The sequence below is a fragment of the Perca flavescens genome, chromosome 15 (genome assembly GCF_004354835.1).
Source record: "Perca flavescens isolate YP-PL-M2 chromosome 15, PFLA_1.0, whole genome shotgun sequence".
NCBI lineage: Eukaryota > Metazoa > Chordata > Actinopteri > Perciformes > Percidae > Perca > Perca flavescens.
The window spans coordinates 6,222,612-6,249,420 of record NC_041345.1 but is presented as its reverse complement, the minus strand read 5'-3'; the positions used below and the strand labels follow the sequence as shown (position 1 = coordinate 6,249,420).

General features: G+C 41.0%; 3 protein-coding genes across 6 annotated transcripts; all 3 read left to right on the top strand.

The window, feature by feature from the left end:
• The first annotated feature begins 359 nt into the window (after nucleotides 1-359).
• On the top strand, nucleotides 360-7,698 carry rpusd1 (RNA pseudouridine synthase domain containing 1). Of its 4 annotated transcripts, none has more exons than XM_028599516.1 (6): nucleotides 360-514; nucleotides 4,503-4,726; nucleotides 4,819-4,942; nucleotides 5,082-5,184; nucleotides 5,435-5,536; nucleotides 6,043-7,698. In XM_028599516.1, exons 2-6 carry the CDS (start codon nucleotides 4,536-4,538, stop codon nucleotides 6,453-6,455), a joined length of 933 nt encoding a protein of 310 aa, XP_028455317.1. In that variant the 5' UTR covers nucleotides 360-514; nucleotides 4,503-4,535; the 3' UTR covers nucleotides 6,456-7,698. The 4 variants fall into 4 exon arrangements, with proteins under 4 accessions (XP_028455317.1, XP_028455320.1, XP_028455319.1 ...); XM_028599519.1 differs by having other exon boundaries at nucleotides 360-515; nucleotides 4,529-4,726; XM_028599518.1 differs by lacking the exon at nucleotides 360-514 and adding an exon at nucleotides 870-1,202.
• Nucleotides 7,699-8,235: 537 nt separating this feature from the next.
• slc25a17 (solute carrier family 25 member 17) lies at nucleotides 8,236-14,718 on the top strand. The gene is made up of 9 exons (XM_028599112.1): nucleotides 8,236-8,507; nucleotides 8,941-9,001; nucleotides 9,078-9,144; nucleotides 9,586-9,737; nucleotides 10,140-10,256; nucleotides 10,425-10,573; nucleotides 11,873-11,968; nucleotides 12,195-12,280; nucleotides 14,377-14,718. Exons 1-9 carry the CDS (start codon nucleotides 8,451-8,453, stop codon nucleotides 14,528-14,530), a joined length of 939 nt encoding a protein of 312 aa, XP_028454913.1. The 5' UTR covers nucleotides 8,236-8,450; the 3' UTR covers nucleotides 14,531-14,718.
• Nucleotides 14,719-16,511: 1,793 nt separating this feature from the next.
• znf598 (zinc finger protein 598) lies at nucleotides 16,512-26,654 on the top strand. The gene is made up of 12 exons (XM_028599126.1): nucleotides 16,512-16,962; nucleotides 18,749-18,861; nucleotides 19,348-19,477; nucleotides 20,014-20,225; nucleotides 20,342-20,559; nucleotides 20,667-20,760; nucleotides 21,833-22,272; nucleotides 22,475-22,553; nucleotides 22,650-23,533; nucleotides 24,226-24,391; nucleotides 24,537-24,684; nucleotides 24,972-26,654. The coding sequence occupies exons 1-12, from the start codon at nucleotides 16,789-16,791 to the stop codon at nucleotides 25,344-25,346; spliced, it is 3,033 nt and encodes a 1,010-aa protein (XP_028454927.1). The 5' UTR covers nucleotides 16,512-16,788; the 3' UTR covers nucleotides 25,347-26,654.
• Nucleotides 26,655-26,809: the final 155 nt, after the last annotated feature.

Below are 26,809 nucleotides of genomic sequence, written 5' to 3'. Positions count from 1 at the left end.
ACTGATGATGTTTTTCTCAACAAAGTTATACAATACTGTAACTCAATAGTTCAACTTCTGGAATAGACACCAACTAGGACACAGAACCACCACCAACACTTCACACAGATAAGTAGGCTACAGTGTGATCTGATAATCTACAAAATAACTCAAGAGATGAGTGCTATCAATTACTTTTTCAGTATCTTAGACAAATATGATTGAGAAGATCTAAGTGTATTTAGGCCTATTCATTATTATTGTAAATAAACAGTAGATATTGTGATCCACACTCCATACCAGTTGGTGGCGCTAATGCACTAGCTAAATCGTTGTTTGCAAACCACCAATAACCTCAAAGAAGAAGAAGAGGAAGAAGCAGCAGAAGAAGAAGAGGAGGCGGAGGAGGAAGAAGACGAAGCGGCTCCGCAGCCCTCTGCCCAATCAGTGGTTTTGTTTACATTTATGTACGCTTATATTCGGTATGTTAAAAAAAAAAAATAATACCACATATTAGTCTTGGCTGGTGTTCGAGGTAAGTTTTTGAGACAGTCGCACTACTATGACGCTAACATGTAATGCTATAGCTAGTTATCTTATGGGCTACCATTGACATATGTGGCTACTAGCAAACCAACAGTGCTTGCAGCCAGTGCATAAGTTGCAGCTACCTAACCAAAAAGTTGTTTTCCCGACTAATTGAAGAACTGGTAGCTGGGGTGGTGGTTGCTACAGGGTATTAGTTAATATTAACAGTCAATGGTATTTGCGCTTTATGGCAAAAAGTCACTTATTATTAGACATATTACAGGGGTGTGATTATTTCGGATAAATCCGGAATTCCGGCTTTTCCGACCTGAAAATGAGACGCTCATAATTTTTTTTGAAGTAAATAGCTACATGTTTCTGAGTATCCTCAAGTATGGACTTTTAATCCTTGTGTTGTCCTTGGGTCAAATTTGACCATTTTGAAAAAGTTTTGGGCTTTCAAAGCTTTTTTGACAAAAACTTGCCAAAAGCATAGCAAAAAGTGACAAACAAGCCATAAATCTGTGTGTCTTGTAGTAAAGAGAAAGATTGGGAGAAGGAAGTTTGTGTGAGGTGGACCTGGTCACCACAGACCCAAATCTTCTCCGCTGTTGCTACTGTCATATGCTGCTGTCTCTTCATCTGGCACATTGTGTTTGGCACATTGTATGGGTCACTTCTTAGATCATAACAAGGTAATACAGTGTGTAATCAAGTGATGACTGATTAACAGTAATGTAAATGCTAAATGCCCTAATACCAGTTGATACTACAACAATGGAAAGTATAGGCTCTTAACCTTGCAGTTTTGCACATCATTCTCCATTTCTTTGCACAAAACTCTCCAGAAAGTTCCATTTGATGGTTTATTTTTCAAAATGTTATCCCGGGGGGGCATACCCCCAGACCCCCCTAAGGTGAGCTCCCCCACAGAACAAATCGCAATTTTACCCCTGGTCTTTAGTTAGGCCTTTATTAGTTGTTGCAACATAAACAACATAAAATGTAATTGTATTTGCTAAATCACCCATCAAAACGGTACTATTACTGGGTGCACGGTATATTTTCCTGCTTTTTTGTCCTATGCCAATCACACCTATATTAGACTAGATTAGACTAACCTCAGGCACAAGACAGGCTACTACCAGCTAACGTTGCCTGTTCCTCTCCCAGTCTTTACCTTGTTAATGGTTTGCAGCACTGTGGTTAAGACACTTACAAACTCACAAACTTTGTTTGCCAGTGTTTTGTTGTCCGTTATCCAAACTGTTGCCAGTCTTTTGATTTTTTTTAACTTCATCCCAGCCACTGCCTGATTCCACTAGTGGAAACTAAGTTCATTTACACAAGTACTATACTAACGTTATCAATTTAAAGACTTGCACATTATTAGAGTGTTTTACATTTTATGTTTCTTTATACTTCTATTCTACATGTCAGAGGGGAGTATTGTAGGTTTTACTCTTCTAACAGCTACATTTGTTTAAACCTCCTTATTCTGCATATCAAAATTTTACATTATTAGTTTAAAAAATATGACACATTGTGACAGAGTAACATATCCAGCAGGATATGAAGTAATTCAACTTAGCTTTATGTCTACATACTAACATGAAATGCTGCCTACACATTAAAAGTCCCATGACAGGGCTCGACATTAAGGCTTGTCCGCTTGTCCGGGACAAGTGGATTTTTTGTAGGACAAGTGGAAGAGAAATTTACTTGCCCCACTGGACAAGTTAAAACTCAAACAAATCAAAATGCCACTCATTTTGTCAATGTTACAGAATTGAAACAAATATATATTTTACCCCACAATCCCGGGCAGCGGGTCGGCGGGCCGCTAACGTTAGACCCAGCCCGCTGTTCAGCGCATTTTCCAAAAGCGAAGCAGCATGAAAGCACGGCGAGCTAGCCGGTGTTAGCTTGCTAACTCCACCTTAACGTTACCTCCTCGCCACATCGTTCACAGAAAACAAGCTGAAAACAGAAGTCACTCGTGGCGATAGCAATGTGCTTTGTGTGGATGAAGCATTATATACTTTATTATGTGCCACTCATTCCGTTTATGTTACAGATTTTACTTTACCGATTTGAAACAAATACATTAACTAACGTTAGACCCAGCAGCAGCGGGTGAGCGGACCGCTGACGTTAGACCCAGCCCACTGTTCAGCTCCTTCTCTGTAAGCGATACAGCATGAAAGCACCGCGGAACCAGCAAGCCAGGCAGCCGGTGTTAGTTAGCTAACGTTAGCATGCTAACTCCGCTTTAACGTTACCCCGTCCCCACATCGTTCACAGAAAACGAGCCGAATAAAGCGGTCACTCGTGGCGATAGAAGTGTGCTTTGTGCGGATGAAGCATGAAGTTAATTTGACTCTTGACGGCTGGCTCTCTGCCTCGTAACGTTACTAGCTGCTCCGCTACTCGTTTGAAGCGGATTAAATATCAGGTAATAATCAACTGTAAAGTAGCTACACCTTTTTAAAGGATCCCTTGGTAAAAATTGTAGAAAGAAAAAAAAACACGCTGATACCAACATTTAGTGGCAAAATCCATTGTTATGTCTACAAAATTATTTTAGATATAGTATAAGTTCAAGTCACCACTAACCTCTGGTCAAAATATTGAATTAGTATCTCAATATATTGACTCAGTATCTCAGAATATAAACAAAGAATATCAAAGTAATGAGAAACTATAAAATATTGACTTAATCTCAATATATTGGCTTAGTATCGTAATATATTGACTTAGTAACTCAACATATTGGTTCAGTATCTCAATATATTGACTTAGTAACTCAGAATATCTCAATATATTGACATAGTAACTTAGAATATTGAATAGGAATCTGAAAGTAATGAGAAACTTTAAAATATTCACTTAGAATCTCAATATATTAACTTCTGCGCACAGGCGTGCAAAGTATAATTTTGTATTATGAGTCTGGAGATGCTTTTTTCTTGTTGAAGGGGAAATCTATTCTTGGGACACATTTGTTTCTACTGTTTAAACTGAATTGTATTAATGTTGATAGTGTTTGGATGCTTTCAACGGTTTCTTCAAATTTGGCATTAGCAAAACACAAAAGAATTTATAAAATGATGAATCTTTACCCGGACAAGTGACTTTTGTTCATGGACAAGTGAAACATAAATGTACTTGTCCGAAGGACAAGTGCCTCAAAAAGTTAATGTCAAGCCCTGCATGACATGGTGCTCTTTGGATACTTTTATATAGGCCTTAGTGGTCCCCTAATACTGTATCTGAAGTCTCTTTTATATAGGCCTTAGTGGTCCCCTAATACTGTATCTGAAGTCTCTTTTATATAGACCTTAGTGGTCCCCTAATACTGTATCTGAAGTCTCTTTTATATAAGCCTTAGTGGTCCCCTAATACTGTATCTGAAGTCTCTTTTATATAGGCCTTAGTGGTCCCCTAATACTGTATCTGAAGTCTCTTTTATATAGGCCTTAGTGGTCCCCTAATACTGTATCTGAAGTCTCTTTTATATAGACCTTAGTGGTCCCCTAATACTGTATCTGAAGTCTCTTTCCCAAAATTCAGCCTTGGTGCAGAATTACAGCCACTACAGCCAGTCCCACAATGAGCTTTCCTTAGGATGTGCCATTTCTGTGTCTGTTGCTATTGAGGAGGAGACAGAGGGGCAAGGTGGAGGGTGGGGGTGTGGCCTTGACCAACTGCCACTTTGCTCATTTGAAAGCCATGATCTCTCTCTCTCTCTCTCTCTCTCATGGGTGGGCCAAATTCTCTGGGCGGGCAAAGCAGAGAAAGGGGAGGTAACCTAAGGTTTCCCCCCCCCCAAGTGCATTTTGCTGATAATATTTTTTTTACTTTTAATAGTGTTTTTACATTGTAGTATGTATACTCCGAGCAGAGTTTTTTTAATACTAATTGCACCACTGTCTGATTCAGTTCTAATGCAAGTTACACAGTGAAATATCAAGACAATCACCTTCTCTCTGCAGGGCTGAGTGAGTTGTGTCAGTTAAACGCTGCACATGATGACCTCAGAGTCTGCCAGCCTGGAGAGTCTGCGCGTGCTGTTTCAGAGCGATGACTACATCGTGGTGGACAAGCACTGGGACATCCGCATCGACAGCAAGATGTGGTACGAGAAGCACACCGTGCAGGCGCAACTTCGGCACCGCTTCCCACAGCTGGCAGACCCTAGCACCTACTATGGATTCAGGTCGGAATCGCACTATTATCCTAACTACATCACATACATCACGCTCATAAAGAGTGATTGTCTCATCATTTTCGTTTCTCTCCCCTCAACAGGTTCTGTCATCAGTTGGATTTCTCCACAAGTGGGGCTCTTTGTGTCGCCCTCAATAAGGCTGCTGCCGGCCGGGCTTACCGCTGCTTCAAGGACCGCACCGTCACCAAAGCCTACCTCGCCATGGTATGGAACTCAAACACAGTTGACACACATGCACACGACAGAGTTATTAACATATACAGTATCTGTGGGTCTGTCTTTTTCTCTTTTGTTTGAGAATTAAAAAGGAAATAATGTGTATGTGAATTGTTTTGCTTCTTAGGTACGTGGCTTGGTAGAAAAAGAGACACAAACTTTGGACTTCTCCATTGGCAAGAACTCCTCAGAGGGAAAAACACACATGATGTGTATTGAGGGAACAGAAGGTGTGTGTGTGTGTGTGTGTGTGTGTGTGTGTGTGTGTGTGTGTGTGTGTGTGTGTGTGTGTGTGTGTGTGTGTGTGTGTGTGTGTGTGTGTGTGTGTGTGTGTGTGTGTGTGAGTGAATGTTTTTCATTTTAAAATTTGGACTGGAACTTTGCCCATACATATAAAGTAACAACATAAATAGAGTTAAAAACTAAATGATGATTTAGCAGTTCTTTACTTGCTGATCCCCCCCATGCTTGTCCCATCAGGTTGTGAGAACCCCAAGCCTTGCCAAACTGAGCTGATGGTTTTGGAGTATGGGTTGTATGATGGAGACCCTGTCACCAAGGTGCTACTGCAACCACTCACTGGTAACAAAACTCATTTACTTCTTTTCCTATAAGTGAAATTGCACGTCTTTTTTTCACCTTATTTAGAAAAAAATCTTAAAAGTTTGTATTTCCGGAAAACATTCATCAAGTTTTTAAGTTGAAAGATCGCAAATGAAGACCAGTGAATAGTCAAACACTGGAATATATAATGGAAGTGCTGCTCGATTGGGAAGCCGTGGCACTTGTGCCTAGAGTGTCAAACATATAGCATTTCTGGCATTTAAGCTCATGTTGCGTAGAAAGACATTCAGCATATTGCTGGTGTTTCTACCCTTAATTGAAATGATCATTTTACAGACATTCATCAATACTGTTGTCCTCTTTCTTTATGAAATAAAGCCACACTTTTGACTGTTTCTTCCTCCCCGCCATGACTCCTTCTTGCAAGTTTCCAGCAGCGTAGATGCATGACTTTGACGTCATTGTTTGCCGACATTGATAAAAGAAATTGATAAGCTTCCCTCCCCACCCCCCTTTTCCCCCAGGCCGAACCCACCAGTTAAGGGTGCACTGCAGCGCAATAGGCCACCCTATCGTTGGGGACTTTACCTACAGCTTGGGAGTGGACGACTCAACCTACCGCATGATGCTGCACGCCCACCTCCTCCACATTCCCCTGGAACCTGAGCCCCTGCTCGTCTCTGCTGGAGACCCCTTTCTCCCCGCGGTGGATCCCAAGTGGCTCCCACAGCGCTCATTACGGACACTGACGGCCACTGTGGAGGCGCTGCTGGAGCACAGGGTGGAGGAAGACAGGAAGATCAAAGAGGAGAAGAGAGAGAGGGCGAGAAGGGAGGAGGAGAAGAGGAAACGACGCAGGGAACAGAGGATTGAGGAGGAGAGTGAGGAGCAGAGGATGCAGTGTCAGCAGTGGCTGAGTGAATGGGCTGGAGACTGATGTATTATTTTAATTTATTTAAGTTGTTTACTAAGCAAGGCCACGTTGAGCATGCATGCTCCATCTCACTGACCACTCGCGAATGCTTTAAAATAGCATGCATGGAAGTGAGCCAGTACCTTAATTCCATCACAGTAACAAACATTATGCTGCTGCTTTCTCAAACAATTCAAACGACTGGGAGTTGCCCACTATAACCAGAGCCACTGAGCAGTTCCACCGCAGTAGCTGAGAAATAAGTGCTTTGCTCAAGTTTATGTCGACATGTGAGGGGTTGGGTTGATGCCTTCAATTTATTGTAAATACACATCGCCCCCTGCCCACTTAAGAATTTAAATTGGTGACTGTGTCACACATCTGGGCTGTATATGGTCAGATGAACATAGAATATGTAATTTTCTGCCACTAGGGGATATCAATCAAAAAATAACAAAAGATGGAGCAACACTGTCATTGCAGTCAGTTTCTCCCGGTTAGGAATTCTTCTTTTTAAAACAAATGGACCCGGTGATTTAAACCGGTAAAACACTGCATAAAGCAGTTTCAAATTAAAAATCTGTGTTTCTCCGATGCAGTTTGGCTCATCAGCGGAGAACTGCCACAGTTTGTTTCTGTGATAACTTAAGATCCAGGGTTGACATATATGTATAGTCCGATGACTAAAATTCTTCATCCAGTTAAAATATATGGTTAAAAACGGACCTAGTGGCTTAAAACTGGATAAAAAGTAAATTTATGACAGCTTCTGGCAGACAACCACAATGCTGATGCATATGCCCAAAGGGGATAAGACGCTATTGACAGGCAACTGCGACCAAATGACACGCACGTGTACTTGATTAAAATTACAGATCTCTGGGTTTGAATATTGTTGGAAACATTTTGGGTAATGTAAGTAACTTGACAAATATACAACATAGGGCTAGTCGTTTTTAGTCATTTTAATGAGGTCATTGTAGTTATTATATTTTTAACTCTGATTGCGGACCCTCTGCAGCAGCAAATGTTTTTTGTCCATGTCCAAATGCTCTAAGTTCATGTGCGTTACATACATAGGCTGCAACCTGTAACATATATGGAATCTATCCTGGATGTTACTGTTCCTTTTGTTGTTTGTTGATTGCTTTACAGCTTTAAATCAAACTGTTTACCTTAAAAATGTCAATGTAACAACAAATGTCTACAATGTACTATTACTTTGTTCAGTACTAATATAAAAGCTAAATAAATGGTTGAATAATAATTAACCCCCTCTCTTAAATATTACTATTTCATCCAATTGGACAGAATATCCTTTGGAGTACAAATTATACTGCCTAAATATGGTTGTTAAGCCCTGAGGCACACAGCCCCTGCTACCTGTTGCTGCACATAGCTCATAATTATTCCAGTGGCACACATGTGCCTCTTCAATCCTGCATTACAAGTTGATGTCGCCTTGTCCTGTTGCAGCACCATGAAACAACTATTGTGGTAATTGAATCTGACAGACATGTGTTGACATCACACAGAATACAATAATGAACAAGACTGAACAGCGCATCTCTCTGCTATTAAAATAAGTAAAGTCTCTACACTGCATTGATCTGGAAATATGGAATATGACATAAAATGTGTAGTTTGCAGTTGAGATTGTTGGCTTCAGGGGGTTAATAATACATATACTTGTTAATGCTTTATGTCACCCAACTTCTGTTAGGACATTGTTACTGAATTTCTGCTTGGGTTGATCCTGCAAAAGTTAAAATAACAATGACTGAAAGATATTTGAACTAAACCCATGGAGTAGCGAGAACTACAATACCCAAAATGCCCGGTGCGCTGTAGAAAACCGTCTGCAGGTCAGCCACAAGGAAGCGTAGCGTTAAAGACAGTTAGCAGCAGAGTGAGGGCAGAACAGCTGTTTTATTTTACAAACCGGAGTTTAAAAAAGTGCTCTTTGGGTTTTATTTTAGGCGTGCGAAAGGTTGGAAGCATAAAATAACCTCGTTCAAAATGAGCTTCTCGGTTTTCTCGTATGAGAGTTTGGTTCATGCTGTATCAGGAGCAGTGGTAAGTTAGCTTTAACGTACGTTACTTTCACTATTAATGTAAGTGATTGTGTAAAGGCAATGGCTATAGCTATATAGTTAGTGCTCGTACGCTTTAAATCTTCCACACAAAACTCCATTGAAAGTATAACCTGTTCTCATGTTTTAGACCTGATAGCGCGCGACATACCACTATAAATAAACAAGATTTTTAAATCTTGAAATGTTTAGACATTCGGCAATATATGGCAATACATTTAACGAATTGTATTGTGTTTATGATAATTCAGAAAATACAGTATATTCGATGTTGGTGCGTGTTTTGTGCTATACATATAGTTTAAATTATTAGATTTCTCAATGGAGTTTGATGTAAGATTTCTTCCATATTGAACAAAAATGCAATGCACACTGTTTGTCTCTTCCCTGAAAACTGATTGTAGTTGTTGTTTCAGGGAAGTGTGACTGCCATGACAGTGTTCTTCCCTCTTGATACTGCCAGACTGAGGCTACAGGGTAAGACATTTGCAGTTAATATAGTTGTTAATGTAATGTAGTTACTCAAAACTAGTTGTCTTTTGTTTGTGTTCAGTGGATGAAAATAGGAAGGCCCAATCAACTCCAGCCATTCTGGCAGAAATTGTCAAAGAGGAAGGACTGTGAGTAAAAATGTTATTAGACCTGATTTCTATATGTCCTTTGTTGTCCACTCTTGTTGTTATTGTTTGTTCTAACATGATGTGATCACTGTTCTTGTCCTTGTCTCTTTGTATATAGTCTGCATATAGTGTCTCTGTATGTATTCATTCATTTGTGTGTAACATCAACCTGCCAGGGGGTCTGCAGATGGAAATTAGCCAAAGGCTATAATTTGGCATATTTACATTTGTGAAAACGTTCATTAATATGTATTGTCCCCTTTTTCTTAAATAAATTTGATGTAGTTGCTCGCCAGTAAATTCTTGATTCTAGCTCAGTTCAGATATGTAAAAATATATGAACACAAACACACATCACAAGCACCTCTCACATTTCCAGCTGACTCGAAAAAGGTGCAAAGAAAAGCAATAGTAGGACATGTTCCTGTGCTTGCTCTGCAGACTAGCTCCATACCGAGGCTGGTTCCCGGTCATTTGCAGCCTGTGTTGCTCCAACTTTGTCTATTTCTACTGCTTCCACGGCCTCAAGGCTAGCTGGCTGAAGGGAAAGCAGTCGGCTCCAAGCACTGACTTAATCATAGGCATTGTTGCAGGTAAGAGGGTCATGTTCATCATTATCTTTATCTTTATTGTGACTATTATTGCCACTGTTCATCACACCCCCAACCGGCACCGTCAGACACCGCCTACCAAGAGCCTGGGTCTGTCCGAGGTTTCTTCCTAAAAGGGAGTTTTTCCTCGCCACTGTCGCACTAAATGCTTGATCTTACTGGAACTGTTGGGTCTTTGTAAAGTAAAGAGTGTGGTCTAGACCTACTCTATCTGTAAAGTGTCTTGAGATAACTCTTGTTATGATTTGATACTATAAATAAAATTGAATTGAATCATAAAAGCCTTGTTTTAGTGACTCAGGACAAGAAAGTCCATCCAATTTCAGATTTGAGTCCACATCCATTTCTTAATGACTTTATTTTCATCTGCCTTCTTGTCTCTAGGCGTTGTTAACGTACTGCTGACCACTCCTTTGTGGGTGGTCAACACCAGGCTGAAGCTTCAGGGTTCCAAGTTTCGCAATGCAGACATACGGCCCACCAACTACTCTGGCATTCTGGGTAAATGGTTAACGTCTGATAATGCTTATATGTTCTTATAATATTCAGTATTAATCACCACATACAGTACGTAACATTTAGTGCCATACCTGGATGCTTTTTGGTTAAGACCTCTCTTTTGTTTTTTTTTTTTTTTATTAATGGTTGATTTGCTCTTGTTTTTCGCAGATGCATTTGCACAGATTATCCGTCGCGAGGGTGTGGGAGCACTGTGGAATGGGACCTTAACATCCCTGCTGCTGGTGCTGAACCCCGCCATCCAGTTCATGATTTACGAAGCCCTGAAGAGGCAGCTGAGGAGAGGAGTTCCCAGGGAGGTGAGAGAGATGAGGAGCGATTTAGGAGAAAGATCAGTGCTGAAATCAGAGCTGTACTTTAGAAAGATGAGAGATATATGAGGAACAAAGTTAGATAATTTGAGTTGAAAATGACTACTATGTTTTTTAATTATCCATTGCATCATTTTTACAAGAGATTTTACATTTTTGTTGTTTAAAAACAAATTATTTGCATTGACATTTCATTTTCTTTTGAGTGCATCATCAAGCACAGCTTTAAATTAATAAAAGAAAATCTATATAGAATAACAATACAATTTTCTTGCACAAACACAATAACAAAAATATTGTTGGCAGTGATCCCTCAAATGTTGTTATGAAAGAGCAGTGACATTTCTTTTTGATGAATGAATGAGAGCATGTTTTGAACATTACTGGAAAATGAAACATAAAATATAAACTACTTATAAAAGCCCAAAATGTTTAAAAAGGATTAGAATATTCAAAAATACACTGTCGCTGATTATCCTGAATATAATTTGTTATTATTATAATAATAATAATAATACAGTAATATTACAGGTAAACAGAAGTGCCATATCATGGTAATAAAGTAAATATGCACTTGTAATTAACCCATGGAAAAGTGAAGGAGGGAAGTTTCGCAAGGTTATCCCATCTTCTGGATGAGTAGACACTCGATATGCAGTAATTCTGGTCACATGATTTTTGTGTGGCTTCAGCAGAGGCGAGAGACTGTCGAATCAGATACTTAGGTTGAACATGTGTGCTGTGAGGGGACATGGAGACCAGATTCACAATAGAAATAGGAGACTCAGAGACAGTTAGCTTTAACCATAAAATGTCTTTTAATAAATAATTCGAAGGGTAGTGGGTCAAACTTTAACTTAGGATTCTTCCCGTTCCGGAGTCCGTTGGCATTCTCGTAGTCTTCCCTTAAAACAGCCTGTCCTGTGGGGGCTTTGAGCAGAGAGAGAGGTCAGTCCATTTTCCCGGCCGATGTCTCCTTCCCAGGCGCTTGATGAAAAGCCACAGCGGCGTTGCCTGCTTGGTCCTTTGTTCCCAACTCGTTCTTCCTGCGTGGACTTGAGCTGGCTCAGTTAATGCCTTCCCTGATTTACTGATGGGCTGCAGGTGTGACCAGTGCTATGTGCCTAGTGGCTTCAGCACTTGCACTCACTTACCCACCTCACCACTTAGTGTGGACATTTAAACCCTGTAAATCCTCTAGACAAGCATACTCCTCAGACCTTTTTGACTACCACTATTATGAAAAATTGCACAAAAATGTAACAGGTTTTTTTCATTCCCCCCAAGCTGTCATCTGTTGAGGTCTTCATCATCGGCGCTGTTGCCAAAGCTGTTGCCACCACTGTTACCTACCCACTGCAGACTATACAGTCCATTCTCAGGGTAGGTTTTGTGTGTACAGTAAGTAAGCCTGGGGGTTTTGTTTACACATGCAAAATGAGATGCCTGGTTGATGTAAATGTATAATTAAAACCCTCCTCAGAGTTTTCTCATTTTTCTACATATAAATCCATCAGAATAGTTGATAAGGCTATAATCACACATACACATTCTACACATCGGAGCTTTAAGAGCACATATATTTGCTTTTGTTTTTAAATCACTACAGTTTGGTCAGTTCAACGAGTCAACGGACGAGTCAAAACTACTGTCCAGTCTAAGGACTATCAAGTGTCTACTGGTCAACAGAGTGAGGTGGGTATGCAGTGCATGCAACGAAAATTACATTACATATCATTTAGATGACACTTTTATCCAAAGTGACCTACAGTTGCTCTATATATATATATATATATATATATATATATATATATATGTATGTATGTATAGCTATATCCGAGGTTGCACGCCTCTGGAGCAACTAGGGGTTAAAGGACAATGCAAAATGAAACTAGGGGTTAATAACGTGTACCGAGTCGAATGCTCTCTGGGATGTTTTCATGCTAATCAAATGTGTCCGTAGCTTGAAACTAGCTACCGCAAACCGGGGGTTAGCTGCTAACGCTAGCTTTCGGGGCAGAGGGTAAATCACTATTTCTTCACCACTAACAAGGCTCAAAATAGCACCACACTTAAACTGTAGCATAATGAGGGTCCCTACATGCAAACTGAAGCATTGAGAACTTTGTAAGTGTACAGACAGTTTATTACAAAGATGGATTATAAAGACAGTAGCTTTAATGTTTACATGCGGCCGCCATCTTGGATAACAGTCATGACCAGTCGAACAACGAACGCCGTCCAACCAGTAACATAGCTCAAACACAGCGTTCGTGATTCGACTGCTCATGACTGTTATCCAAGACACATTCGATTAGCATGAAAACAGATCCCAGACAGTGTTCGACTCGGTACACATGTTATTAACCCCTAGGTTCATTTTGTGCCAGAATTGTCCTTTAAGTGTCTTGCTCAGGGACACATTGGCTGATGTATCGCAGTGGGAATCGAACCCAGAACCCCCACACCTAAGGAATGTGTCATATCCACTGCGCCATTACCACGCACGCACGCACGCACGCAAATTACATGTTAAGTTTTTCATAAGGTTGCAGTTTTAATTTTGTCCATGCTTATGGCTCAATTTAAGTTCCTTTTATTTAGATACAGTGTAATGCAAAGATGAAGCATACATTTGACTTGGCGCACTTGTGACAGTTGAATTACCAGGAATTCATTATAAAATGCTATCTATAAGATTGCATCTTATAGATTGCATTTCATAATACATTTCTCGGATGACAACGAACAAATGAAACCATTCATTTTCTACCGTTCATAGCTGAGTATAGCTCTGGATTTCAAACAGTCCTAATGACACCGTAACATAGAACATGTTTTGTCAGCATGACTTGAAAATAATATGCCATGACGCCATGAAGACCTAGAGAGCAGCCTTTATTCATCTGGCCTACAACTTGCTATAAGGGTCTTTATTTGAAAGGCTGCACCACATGTTATCATATGCAAGTACTGTATGTCTATGTTTTTACCACAAACCATGGCAAATGAGTAAACAATGCCTGAACACATGGTCTCCTAATCACTTGCAAATAACTGGACAGTCATTTGTTTGCTGCATTCTTAAAGGGTAACTCCTGTTTTTTTTAACCTGGAGTCTGGACCCTATTTTCCTATGTTTTTGTGTCTAAGTGACTGATGGGAACAACAATCTTTGAAATTGGTCCAGTATTAAGCGAGATCGCTGCAGTCGGCAGCGGCGAAACGAGCTACAATGTAACTTAATAGGGCAATTATCCCGCTTGTATTTACCTTCACAAAAGTGCTCGTTTTGCCACCGACCGGCTCAGATTAATATTCTATATATAAGTGTCTGACAACATTATGGAAAGGATTTCTAAGGAGGTCGACCTTTCTGTTAAAGAGTAAGATCCTTTTTTTAAACATAAAAGCATCCTCAAAATTGCGTTAGCTAAATCCACCAGAATCCATGTAAATAAAAAGTCATTTTGCCGCTGGCGACTGCAGCAATCTTGCTTAATACGGGACCAATGTCAAAGATTGTTGTTCCCATCAGTCACTTAGACACAAAAACATAGGAAAATAGGGTCCAGGTTGAAAAAAAATAACAGGAGTTACACTTTAACATTTGTCTTTTTGACCATTTGATTCATAATTATGTCCATAATAATGCAGCTCTTTCTCTGGCTTTTTTTGTATGCAGAATGATATATGCAAAACACCTTCTGCATGTTAATAAGACTTCTACTCTTTGACATGATCATAATTAAAAGGTTTCTTTCTGTTTTAATCCTGGTTTCCTTCTATAGGAAGTATGGCATGTTGGGTCTTTTTAAAGGCCTGGAGGCCAAGCTGCTGCAGACGGTGCTGACTGCTGCACTCATGTTCCTTCTCTATGAGAAGATTGCCAGCTGCACCTTCAGAGTCATGGGACTGAGCAGCAACCACTACAAGAAACGATAGCTAGCTTCACAACCATGGATGTTTGTCCACATTTAAAGCACTGACTGACTGTAGTGATCACTGTTACAGACCCCCTGATGGGGACTTAAATTTCCAGGAAATGTCGCTTTCTTAAAAACAGTGAATCTTTAATGGTGACCTTATCCTACAAATACTCTACCAATAAAACACTACACGCTTTAAGTAGACCTCTCCCTCTAATTCTACTGACTTTGTTTGTCTTTAAAACCTTGAGCTGCAGCTGAGAAGTCCATCTGCATGTGAGATGACTCTCCAACTCTGGTGCCTGGGCTCCTTCATCTACAGTTGGTCAAGGACAGGTTAGAACAGACCAGCACAATCTTCTCCTGTCTGCCTGGGTTCTTCCTCAAAACGGCTTGGAGAGATAGGACTAAGTTACTGCATCACTTCCTTACGTTTTATCTTCCATGTACCAGCACAGTGAACGGCTCCTATCGCCAACATGACATCACCGGGCTCTGAACAGAAACAAGAGAGTCATTACTGGAAGGAGTAAAGTGAGTTTCATTAGACCAGAAATGAAACCAAATCAACGCTGTAGCTCCTGCAGAGCCTTTCACCAGTGTCTGGAGTGACAGAGAGAATTTAGATTTTAAAAGTAGAAATTTCATTTTTATTCCTTTTATGTCTTTATTATTTGTACATTGACACAAAATAATTTGCCCCTCTGCTTGTCCTAAGATTTCCAATATCTAGCCGAAAACATTAACATAAACTGGGGGCAGGGAGTTGAAAAGATGAGGGAATTTTTTATGCATGGACGGTCTAATGAAAAATGCTACTGAGTTGCATTACGGGAATTGTAGGATCCAGCATTTTCGAAGCTGATGATCATTTTGTAATTCTTCATTTTTATTTATGTTCTCTGTTGACCTGTTGAGTTTTCTTTTTCTTCAGGAGAGGGAATTATAAAATAAACATGCAAACCCGGATTATTCAGGGGCTTCAGTTTAGAATCATTTGACCGAAGATAAGATGAAAACATGAATACGCAGAACAAAAGGTCAACAGACAGATTTATATAGAGTTGACCAAAGGGATTTCTTACAGTATGCTGCTTTAGTTATAGAAACAATGAGAGAACCTGGAGGAAACTTAAATTGAATGCACGACTTCAATAAAAAAAATAAAAAAAGTTTCTTCAGCATTTTTCTTAACACTTACAAATCAATGGAAATTTATTTAAGGGATTTAAGATCTTGAATCTCTTTACAATGGCATAGATGCCAGAAAGAAAAGAAAAAGGTCCTGTGGCAGCATTTATGAAACCAATTAAACCGGTTTTAACTTAAAAATACTGGACTACATTTTATTGATAATACCTGTTTATTGTTACTGAGGCCATGTTTTGAATGCAGGAGTCAAATGAATGAAACGCATGAAAACCTGGTAAGATATGAAATTATGTGACCAAAAAAAAGATTTAATCTGTTTATTGAAATGACAATGGGCAACTTTAAAATTAAACTCATGAACAAGCAAGATGCTTCATTGTAAAGAAAATGTTTACAAAAACAAGGTATGAAATAAAGCAAAAATAAAATGTATTATTTTTCAGTTTTGCAAATGTGTGAGCCGTTCAGCTGACTTGGGTCTGTGTCCTGCTCTCATGTGTGCTCACTTTATGTCGTTGTGGAAGCAAAAATGCACAAACAGGAATTAATTTCATTAGAAGCCGAGAATAAAACACATAGGCTTAATTTCTATTATGCTTTTCAAAGTCCAAGACCGCGACACAAATTTTAAATGGATGGACGTTTCAAATATAAATTACGTTTTATATATTTTTTTTTATTTCATTAATCGAGTTAAATTAAATAGGCCTACTATATTGCATTAAATGTTCCCCTAACTTTGAAATATTTGAAAAACACAATATAAAAATCCAGAAATGTACCATTGTATATTTATTTTCTAGGACTAAAGGCACATATAGTACCCAAAATACAGTACCTCATATCAGACAGCATCAGGTCAGACTGGTGCCCTAGAACACACCATAGATATGGGGACACACGTGGACTAGTAGTGATTGTGAAATGACCAAACGTGCGCTAGCTCTAAGCAGCACCGTACCGGAAGGTAGATCGTCCATCCTCATACTATACAGATCGGAGGTCCAGCATCTAACGTGACGCGGCGGTAGCTCAGACTTTCACAATTACATAAACGCTCCAGCGGCTGTAGCTCTCCCAATAACAAATAGTACTAAAGTTAAACTGTGCCTTTTCACCACCATGGCTTCAACAACAACTAAAGAAACAGAGAAGCACTGCGTCCTATGCTGCCAAGAAGTCACTATCTTCGCCTTGGGAAAATGCGACCACCCAGTTTGTTACCGCTGCTCCACCAAAATGAGGGTGCTGTGCGACCAGAAGTACTGCGCCGTCTGCCGGGAGGAGCTCGACAAGGTGCGCATTTCTCCTCTACTGTGCCTCGGGGATGGCGCCTGGTGGTGCTACCTAGGCCACATCGTTCTGGTAGTTTTATTGTACCAACAATAATTAGAATTTGTATGAAAACATCTTCGGTGGATTTATAATAAACCAAAAGCATTGCTGGTAAATAATAAATAGCGACCAGCTGTGTCTACCAACTGTTCAGACTAATGTGCTTTTTTTTTCTCGCTGTCATTAGCTTAGCTAAGGTAAGCTAACATTAGCAAGACCAATGTAGGGTTAGCTAGCTAGTTATAGTTAGCTAAACGTTGACAGTGTAGTAGCTAGTCAGAGGGGGTCTGAAAGTAGGGTCAGGTCCGGGGGGTCCCCAGCAAAAAGGGAAATCATTTATTGTCACTATACCGTTAATCCTATCCATAAGTAACACAGTGTCAGAATGTACGACTATTTTTGGTCTTGGGTTTCTTACACTTTCTGTAATAAAACCTCTAAAAGCACAGCTTATCAAATAGAGTTATCAGTTTAGGTGTCCTTGACGTGCAAATGATTGGTAAATCACTGTGCTAGTCTACCCGGGCGTATCCTGTTTAGCCCATTTAATGTGACAATGGATTTGTGATTCACTGATCTGTCAATGCAATTAGCTAGTAGAACATGTTCACCTCTCAAACAAACCAGCTTGTGTACGGTAAATAGTTTAGCTGGCGGTGCCTTTAGTTGCTGGTTTGTTAGTGTCAGTCTGCTGGTCACACGTTCCTTGTGGAAATCGTTCCTTTCAGAAACCGGTAGCTAGCTAAATAAATGTCAGGCAACCTGTCAACTGATAATGTCAAACCAAAAGGGCCTCGCTACCTACCGCTCCCTTCAAAATATCGCTAGCTGTCAACAACGTTCAAATATAGATATTGTAAAATGTTCATTGTCAACTACTATTACAGCTGGTTGTTGTTATTGCCAAAATGTTTTGCTTAATTTGGCAGAGCTAGGGTATATACATACATACATACATACATACATACATACATACACATACACACACACACACACACACACACACACACACACACACACACACAACCTGCTGTACTGGCTGGGATGCACTGCATACGATCAAATCAAACTTTATTTCTATAGCACATTTCATATAAGTTAATATAGCACAATGTGCTTCGTACAAAAGCAACATAAATAAAACCCTTTATACAGAGTAAAATATATACGCACACACACAAACACAAAAAGATCAACATTGAACAGCGACAAGCTCAGTTATTATTAACTTTTGTAAAAAGAGAGGTTTTTATCTTTTTTTTTTTTTTTTTTTTTAAGTGGTCAGTGTGGAGGCCTCTCTCAGCTCCACTGGCAGGGTGTTTCATATCTTTGGGGCATAGACACACACTTTGTGGGGAAAGTGGAGGGATAGATTATAGATCTCTATAATAGGAGCAGCATTTTCAATCTTACCAAACTCTTACAAGTAATATTGTAAAACCTGCCTCAGAATAGGGCTGGGGTTAAATAATCAATTCTCCAATTAAATTCTTTTAAATATGTTGCTCCTTGCTTGTAAAATTTACAGCATAAGTTATCTGAGAATCTTTTTTTTAACCAAGCAAAATTTGTATTGTAACTGAATCAGATCGGAAATTTATTGGGAATACCCAGCCCTACCTCAGAATACACTTTTCTTTTCAACAGTGCACTAAAGCCTTACTATCCCTCCACTTTCCCACAAAGTGCGTGTGTGGCATGAGATGTCCAGCAGTTTTTTATGTTCCGACTGTCTTGTTTTTCTCAGGTGGTGTTCGTCAAAAAACTGGAGGCCTTCTCGTCTCTGCCCTACCAGCAGTTCCCCTGTGAGAAGAAGCACAATATCTATTTCTGTGATGAGAAGATATTTGCCCAGTATAGGTACTGCTCTGCTCTATTCTCTTATTTATGATTGTCTTATCCATAGACTGTTATTCATTTTAAGTTTTAAGTTGACGGTGCCAGCAACTACAATCAGTGGTGACTCAACCACCAGTCAAATGCTGGTAACATTTGCCTGTCTGCGGTACTCCGTCTTTGGTGACACAATTGAAACTGAAAGCCATGGTCACTAAATCGAAACGTTCAGTCAGTGTAAAATAATTAAAGCAAGATTGAAAATGTATGGTCAAAAATGAACAGTGTTACATTCATTCTGTATTGGTAGCCTCAATTTCTTTAATGCCTGTTTGATTTTTCAGTGGAAAGTTTCCATGGCAATATAACTTTTTCGAATATTGACTTTATTGCCCTAAGTAATTTCTCTTTGTTACCAGGAGCTCAAGTTGTTTGGTTTTAATCATGACTGTAGTTTCTGATTGTGTGTGTGTTGCTCTAACTCGACACTGATTGAATATTCTTTATCAGGCATCTGCTGTTGCCAGAGTGCCTCCGCTGTTCAGAGCCGAAGGTCTTCTCCAAGTTTGAGGAGCTTGAGCAGCACATGAGGAAGCGGCATGAGCTCTTCTGTTGCAAGCTCTGCACAAAGCATCTCAAGGTATACTCATCTCCAACCAGCTGATGCAGGGGGGCTTGCCAGTCTTTGGTCAGAGTCATAATACCACAGAGATACTGCCCTAGCTCAAGCAGTCCTTACAGTATTAACATATCGATCAGAATGCGTGCACTAAGTGGGTTGACCTATTGTTTGTATGACAAATATAATTCATTTCTGCCAAAATTTAAAATGCACACTAAGTACAACTGAAAGTGTTTGGCATCAGGTTAACAACACCACAAAAGGAAAAGTTATTTTTTATATTGATATTTCAGAATTATGAGTGAATACGGATTCATCTAATTGTTCCCAGCATCAGTTGTTTTGTAGCTATCTATAATTCTCTTTGCAATGTGATCTACACTATGTATTTATTGATGGAAAGCTATAGTTTTGTTCCATTTTATAAAAAAGAAAAAGTATGTAGGTCCTTGATGCACTGGTGCTCTGACTTGTAAATAAAGTAGAAACTATTGGAACATTTTGATGACATGTTATGTCTAGATTTGTTCTTTAAACTTTACCTCTCCCACCAGATCTTCTCCCATGAGCGTAAATGGTACAACCGTAAGGAACTGGCACGTCACAGATTACATGGAGACCCAGACGACACCAGCCACAGAGGACACCCGCTCTGCAAGTTCTGCGATGACCGTTACCTTGATAATGATGAGCTGCTTAAACACTTGCGCAGGGACCACTACTTCTGCCATTTCTGTGATGCAGACGGTTCCCAGGAATACTACAGGTGTGTATAGCTTAGTTTTACACACACAGAGATAACCCCCATTTGGTCACTATAGAGGTCGCTTTATAGGTCAAGGCAGTTGTTTAAATTTTATTTTTTAACCCTGCTATCAACAGTGATTACCCATACCTGAGCGAGCACTTCAGAGAGAGTCACTATCTGTGTGAGGAGGGCCGCTGTGCCACAGAACAGTTCACCCATGCATTCCGCTCTGAGATTGACTACAAGGCCCACAAGGCTGCAGCACACAGCAAGAACCGAGCAGAGGCTCGTCAGAACCGCCACATTGACCTGCAGTTTAACTACGCCCCGAGACAACAGAGGAGAAATGAAGGTTGTGAGCATGTTATTGCTCTGTGTTTGTGTCTGTGTGAGAGAGACTTGATATAACTGTAGTTTGAAGGCAGTGACTGTGAATAAACTTTGTGTGTGTCCCCTTAGGTACGGTGACAGGTGAGGACTATGAGGAGATGCGTCAGACTCGAGGAGGAAGAGGAAGGCCTCATGGGGGACAGAAAAGCTGGAGATACTCCCGGTAAGTCTAGATTATCATTGCTGTGTGATTGGATGGAGATTTATGACTGTGTATCGCAAGTAAGCATCAGACCCGCCACTTCACATTGTGTGTGGAGTAGACTCCTTTGTATCTGTGCACCAACAGCAAACAGAACATTTCCATAATGGACAAATATGTGAATGCTATCATGAGCCTGACAACTGGACTGCCGAGCATCCAGTGCCATTGTTGAAGAGTGAACATGGAAAATATTTGATGAATGGCTGCATGACGTTGTGTTATGGAAGTTTCCTTTGCAGCAGGGGGGAAATTTCAGAGTTTAGTAAATTGAAACAAATAAGACAGACTGAGACTAAAACCTAGTTGGGTTTTTGTATTTTATTAAGAAAGATATATTATATTTGCAAATAGGAACAACATGATTTCACAAAAGGCCGCAGCCCAGTGTGGAGTCAGTTTCTCCACTGAGTGAACAAGAACACTAGGCTTATATGCATCTTCAGAGTGACAACACACACGCACTTAGATTAGTATGACGCTACAATTTTGACAGGCAATCTGATACACATGAAAACAATCAGAGAAATACAAGAGACATCTTGGAGTCATCTCACCTCCTCCTCCCTGTATGACTTTCACCCCCCAGTTACATCTTAACTGGCATGGGAAAACATGAGATAGTTTTGGGGTGACCTTGTACCTTTATCGGTTCAGGCAAACAGAGCTCACAAAATGTTCCAGACTTGATGTCTCACAAAGTTAGAATCAAAATCTACATGTGGAAAATGAGAAACTCTTTCAGCATTTGTGAGAGAATAAAGTACGAATTAAACATAAAAATATAAGGAATTGTGCTTAAATGTAATTTTCCCATTACAGTTGTCACAACTGAGTGCCACAACCTTGTACTGTATTTTCCATTGCCAAGTGCCAATTCAAGTAACTATGATTGGACGATATGAACATAGAAGTAATCGCCCAAGCCTAGTAGCTGTTACAGCCAAATTCCAATCAGTTCTAGTCATTTTGTCACCTATTGGTTTCCTTTTGCTTTTGAGTTTTGAATTTGAATGTGTGTTTGTCCGTGCAGAGATGAAGAGGACAGGGAGGTGGCAGCGGCTATGAGGGCATCCATGGCAAAGCATAGACAGGAGGAGAGAGGAGCGATGCAGGAGAGAGGAGCGATGCAGGAGAGAGGAGCCATGCAGGAGAGAGGAGCGATGCAGGAGAGAGGAGCCATGCAGGAGAGAGGAGCCATGCAGGAGAGAGGAGCCATGCAGGAGAGAGGAGCCATGCAGGAGAGAGGAGCCATGCAGGAGAGAGGAGCCATGCAGGAGAGAGGAGCCATGCAGGAGAGAGGAGCCATGCAGGAGAGAGGAGCCATGCAGGAGAGAGGAGCCATGCAGGAGAGAGGAGCCATGCAGGAGAGGATGGCTCCCAAACACTGCAGAGAGGAGAGGACGGAGAGAACAGAGCCAGAAGAGCCCAGACACAGGACCGGACACATCAAACCAATAAGCAAACCTCCAGGTGGAAAAACAAAAATATTAAAAGTATACTTGTTGTTCTGGGTGTGTTGTTTTTTGCGTTTACCATTTGGTTTAGTTGCACAGCTGTCCCCTAAATAGTCTTGTTGCATCATGGGATGCCAGTAATTTAGCTGTAAGGGCAGCAGAGAAATCATCACCAGCCAAACCCTCACTGTGCTGACGTATTTCTTTCTCTTTAACAGTAAGAACAATGAAGACTGCTAATCTCGGCGATGAAGAAGATGACTTCCCAGCTTTAGGAGGCAGAGCTGCTCCAGCCATGTAACTTTTTACGCACAGTACAAACTGCAATCCTCATCATACACCATGGTGTGCTGAAATGTTCAATTTCTGTTGTTGCTGTCTGTTTCTTTCCAGCGTAAAGCCATGTCATGCGACGCAAACAGCAGCCCATGCAGCTCTGAAGGAAGACGACTTCCCTAGCCTCTCGGCTGTCTCTGTTGCATCCCCTATGACCCCAGCTTACGCTGCCCAGCCTAAGAAGAATTCCTCTTTCCAGGAGGAGGATTTTCCGGCGCTCGTGTCCAAAATCCGGCCCCTCAAACACGCAGCTGGCACCAAGTCTGCTTGGTCCAACCATACTGCTGTAACTAAACCCAACTCTCAACCCCCACTGTCCTCTAGACCTCCTCCTCCTCCTCTCTCGACTGCATCTTCTGGCCCTCAGCTCCTCTCCTCAAACTCTTCATCTTCACGGAGGAAAAAGAAGGTAGGCGAGAACGGAAAACCAGCATCTACCCGGTCTCCTCCTTCATCCGATGATGATAACAACGGAGGAGTGACTCAGCAAGAGTTCCGCTCAGTGCCCACCATGATGGATATCTCCTCTTTGCTCACTGTTAAAGGAGGCAAGAGCAAACCCTCCGCTGTGACCACCAACCCTCCAAATCCAACCCCCAACACTCCTCCTACCTCCAAAGCCAGCAAGAAGAAAAAAACGCAGAAGAACATGGCTGATCCCTCTACGTCAGTGTCTTCGATCTCTGGGACGACACAAACTGTAGTTGCAAACTCGGTGGAAACGGCGGCGCAAAAGGAGAACGTCCCTGAGAAAAGTTGGAGCAAACCCCCCTCCAGTGCTGCGACAGCACCACTGATGAGTGGATTGGCTAATGGCCACCCTGAGAAATCACCACCCATTAGTAAGGAGGCAGTTGCAATAACCCTCCATCCCAAGCCAGATCCCCCTCTTGATCAGGAGGAAGAGTTCCCTGCTCTCATGACCAAGAACCCACCACCAGGTACAGCACTACATAATATCCACACTATTCTATCTATTGTCTTTTAACAATTTCTTTTCTCCCCTTATCTTTTTTACTTATTATCCTACATAATGCCTTACCTTACACATTAAAGGAGAACTCCGGTCAATTTTTACAGTAATCTTGATAACTATAAATATGCGAGACCTGTCAATAGAAAAAAAACAAAAAAACAAGCCAAATTGGTCCTAGCAACACAGAGCTGCTGCAGCTAATGCCCAGAGCTCCCACTTAGCTAAAACTGCAGTTTTGGGGGCATAAGATGAAGAGTGCCTTTGTGCCTCTTAACAGAGCCTGGCTGAACACCCTCACTCATCCCAGACGGCAGCTAACGGGGTAGGTGAATTTAAACAATGTCTGAGTTGAAAACGCATCTTGTTGTCATGTAAGGTCCCTGTTCATGTTGCACAGACATTTTCATTGCATTTTGTGTCTGTTAAGAGGCACAAAGGCACTCTTTATCTTATACCCCAAAAACTGCCGTTTTGGCTAAGCTGAGCTCTGGGCATTAGCTGCAGCAGCTCTGTATTGCTAGCACCAATTTGGCTCTTTTATTTATAGTTATCAAGATTACCGTAAAAATTGCCTGGAGTTCTCCTTTAAGGTCAGTTGTTGTGGTCATCCTGTTGCAGTAGTACAGTTGTAGCTCACACACTGTGTTAATCTCTCAGGCTTCAAGTCCTCCTTCCCGCTGAAGGCCTCAGCTCCTACCCCATCCCCAGCTTTGCCCCCACCTCCACCTGGCCTGGGTATCTCAGCCACTAAACCTCCCCCGGGATTCACTGGGATCCCCCTCAACAGCAATGTGGTGGAGCCCGCTCCGTCTGCAGTCAACCCGTAAGATAATCTCCCTTTTTATACAAGATCTCCTTTTGGTTTGTGCGTTTTGACTAATATTTTGTTGATTTCCATGTTGGCCTTGTGAGGTACTAAGTGGGTGAATGCATGATTTAAACCAAAAAAAAATTGCATTGTGTCCAAGGCCCCCCAAGGTGTCAGGCAGTGGTTACCTGGTGCCAGAGGACTTCCATCAGAGGAACCTGGAGCTAATCCAGTCTATTAGAAAGTACCTCCACAACGATGAGTCAAAGTTCAACCAGTTCAAAAACTTCTCTGCACAGTTCAGACAGGTACTTGCCACATTATAATCAAAATGATGATCCTGAGAAGTATTTTGTGATGTTCCCATCATTAATCCCAAATTTTACTCCTGGAATTGTGTACACAAATTATTATAACAATGGATGAGTTTTGTATTATAGTAATGTTTTAATACAGAAAACATACTCATTAGTTGGTAAATGTGGATACAAGAACGGATATAATCCTACAGTTTTGAAGCCCCAAGTAAATAGTTATGTGTCGATAGCTTGATGGCTTCCTTAACCTTCTCCTGACCTGCTCGCTTTGTTCCCAGAGTGTAATATCAGCAGTCCAGTACCACAGCAGCTGTAAGGACCTGCTCGGAGATGACTTCAACCGCATCTTCAACGAGCTGCTGGTGCTCTTGCCAGACACTGGCAAGCAGCAGGAGCTCCTGACTGCCCAGGCAGACTGTAAGGCGCTGGAGAAGCAGTCAGGCACCGGAGGAGGAAAGAAGAACAAGAACAAGAAGAACGCCTGGCAGATGCCGACCGCAATGGCTAACGCGGCAGCTGAGCTGGACTGCCAGGTGTGCCCCACTTGCAGACAGGTACTGGCCCCTAAAGACTTCAACTCCCACAGAACCCTGCACACTGGGGAGAATGAGGAGTTCCCTTCCTTGCAGTCGATTAGCCGTATCATCAGCTAGCCCCTCGTTTTCCGTTTGCCATCGCGGGTCAGGTTTTCAGTTGCCCATGCCGCAGCCAGTGTGGAAAACAGCAGCCTGTTTGTTGGGGACCACGTCCCAGTGGAGTTCGGGGCTTATAACTCATAAGAAATTGGAATTTAAGATGGTTTATGGCGTTACTACTTTCTAAGGGGATCATGTTGATAGGTTTATGTGAATGGTTTCACAGTTTAAACAGTCCCATCTCAGCTCTTATTTCCACTTGCATCCCTCGAGGACGTCTCCAGCTGGCACTGGCACCGGCCACGTCTAACTACAACTGTTGATTTATTTAATGAAAGAGGAGAGACAAGCTAAGGCCTTACTTGAATGCTTTGCTTCCTTATACAAAAATTGTATTGATTTACATTTTTTACCTTGCTTTGTGTTTTCACTTAGACCGAAGATGACAAAATGTATTTTGTTGACCTCAAAGTTGATAAAGTATGTATGATTTCGCCAGCGGGACTGCTTGGTTAAAAAACAAAATAAACACATGTTCAGTTTAACTATTTAGCACCATATTTATTTAAGTGTAGCTGTTTAATTGCTTTTAATTGTTTGTTGCTTCATGCAGAAGAAGGCCTGTAGAGTGTTTTGAGTGAATGGATGGTTAGCGTTGTGTAGGAGGGTAAGTGACAGGAAAAAAAGCTGCTTCATAAATCGGAACAAATTTAGGTTGACGGTTTGAGTGTTTTTTAATTTATACCATTTACCATTATTCTGTTCACATCACTCACTCGCCATTAGATGTGGTTAATCAGCTGATTGATGGACTGGCTTGGTTGCACAAGGTTTGAAATGGAAACTAAAACAGTGAAAGTGTGAATTGCGTATTTTCGCAGTTGCATGTTCAAATAATCCATGTAGTTTTAAAGCATCAGTAGTAAAATGAGACAGCAACTCTTTCTATTTGTCTCCAAGGTTTTATTAAGGTATACATTTTGTTATAATGAATAATAATGAAGAAATTCCTAGTGTAATCATAATGCTTGCAACACAAAAAAAGCATTGTCATTCCCCTACTCGCTCTCCACTCTGCCTCCGTCTAATTCCAGCCGTGACACACTGGGCATGTTTAGAGGGGGACTGGTTACATCCAGTACACAATATGTTCATCTTCTCTCTCAGGACCCTTCGCCTGCTCCGCTGCCCACCTGGTGTGTGTCTGTCCTCTGTGCGTATGTGTGTGTTTGTCTGAATGAGTGTGTGTGTGTGTATATAGAGTTTGTGAACATCATACAGCAGCTAACTATTTTCTGTCTGGCTTCAATAAAGCTGTTTCTGTCAGCACTGTAAGTTTCTGTATCTTTGTTAGGTGTGGGTGTGTGTGTTTGGGGGGGGGGGGGGGATGGAGTGACACATTTTTAGATGTCCTGTAATTTCTGCATAATAAGACATACTTGCCACAGAACATAAATTGTGTGTTTTTATAATCAATTACG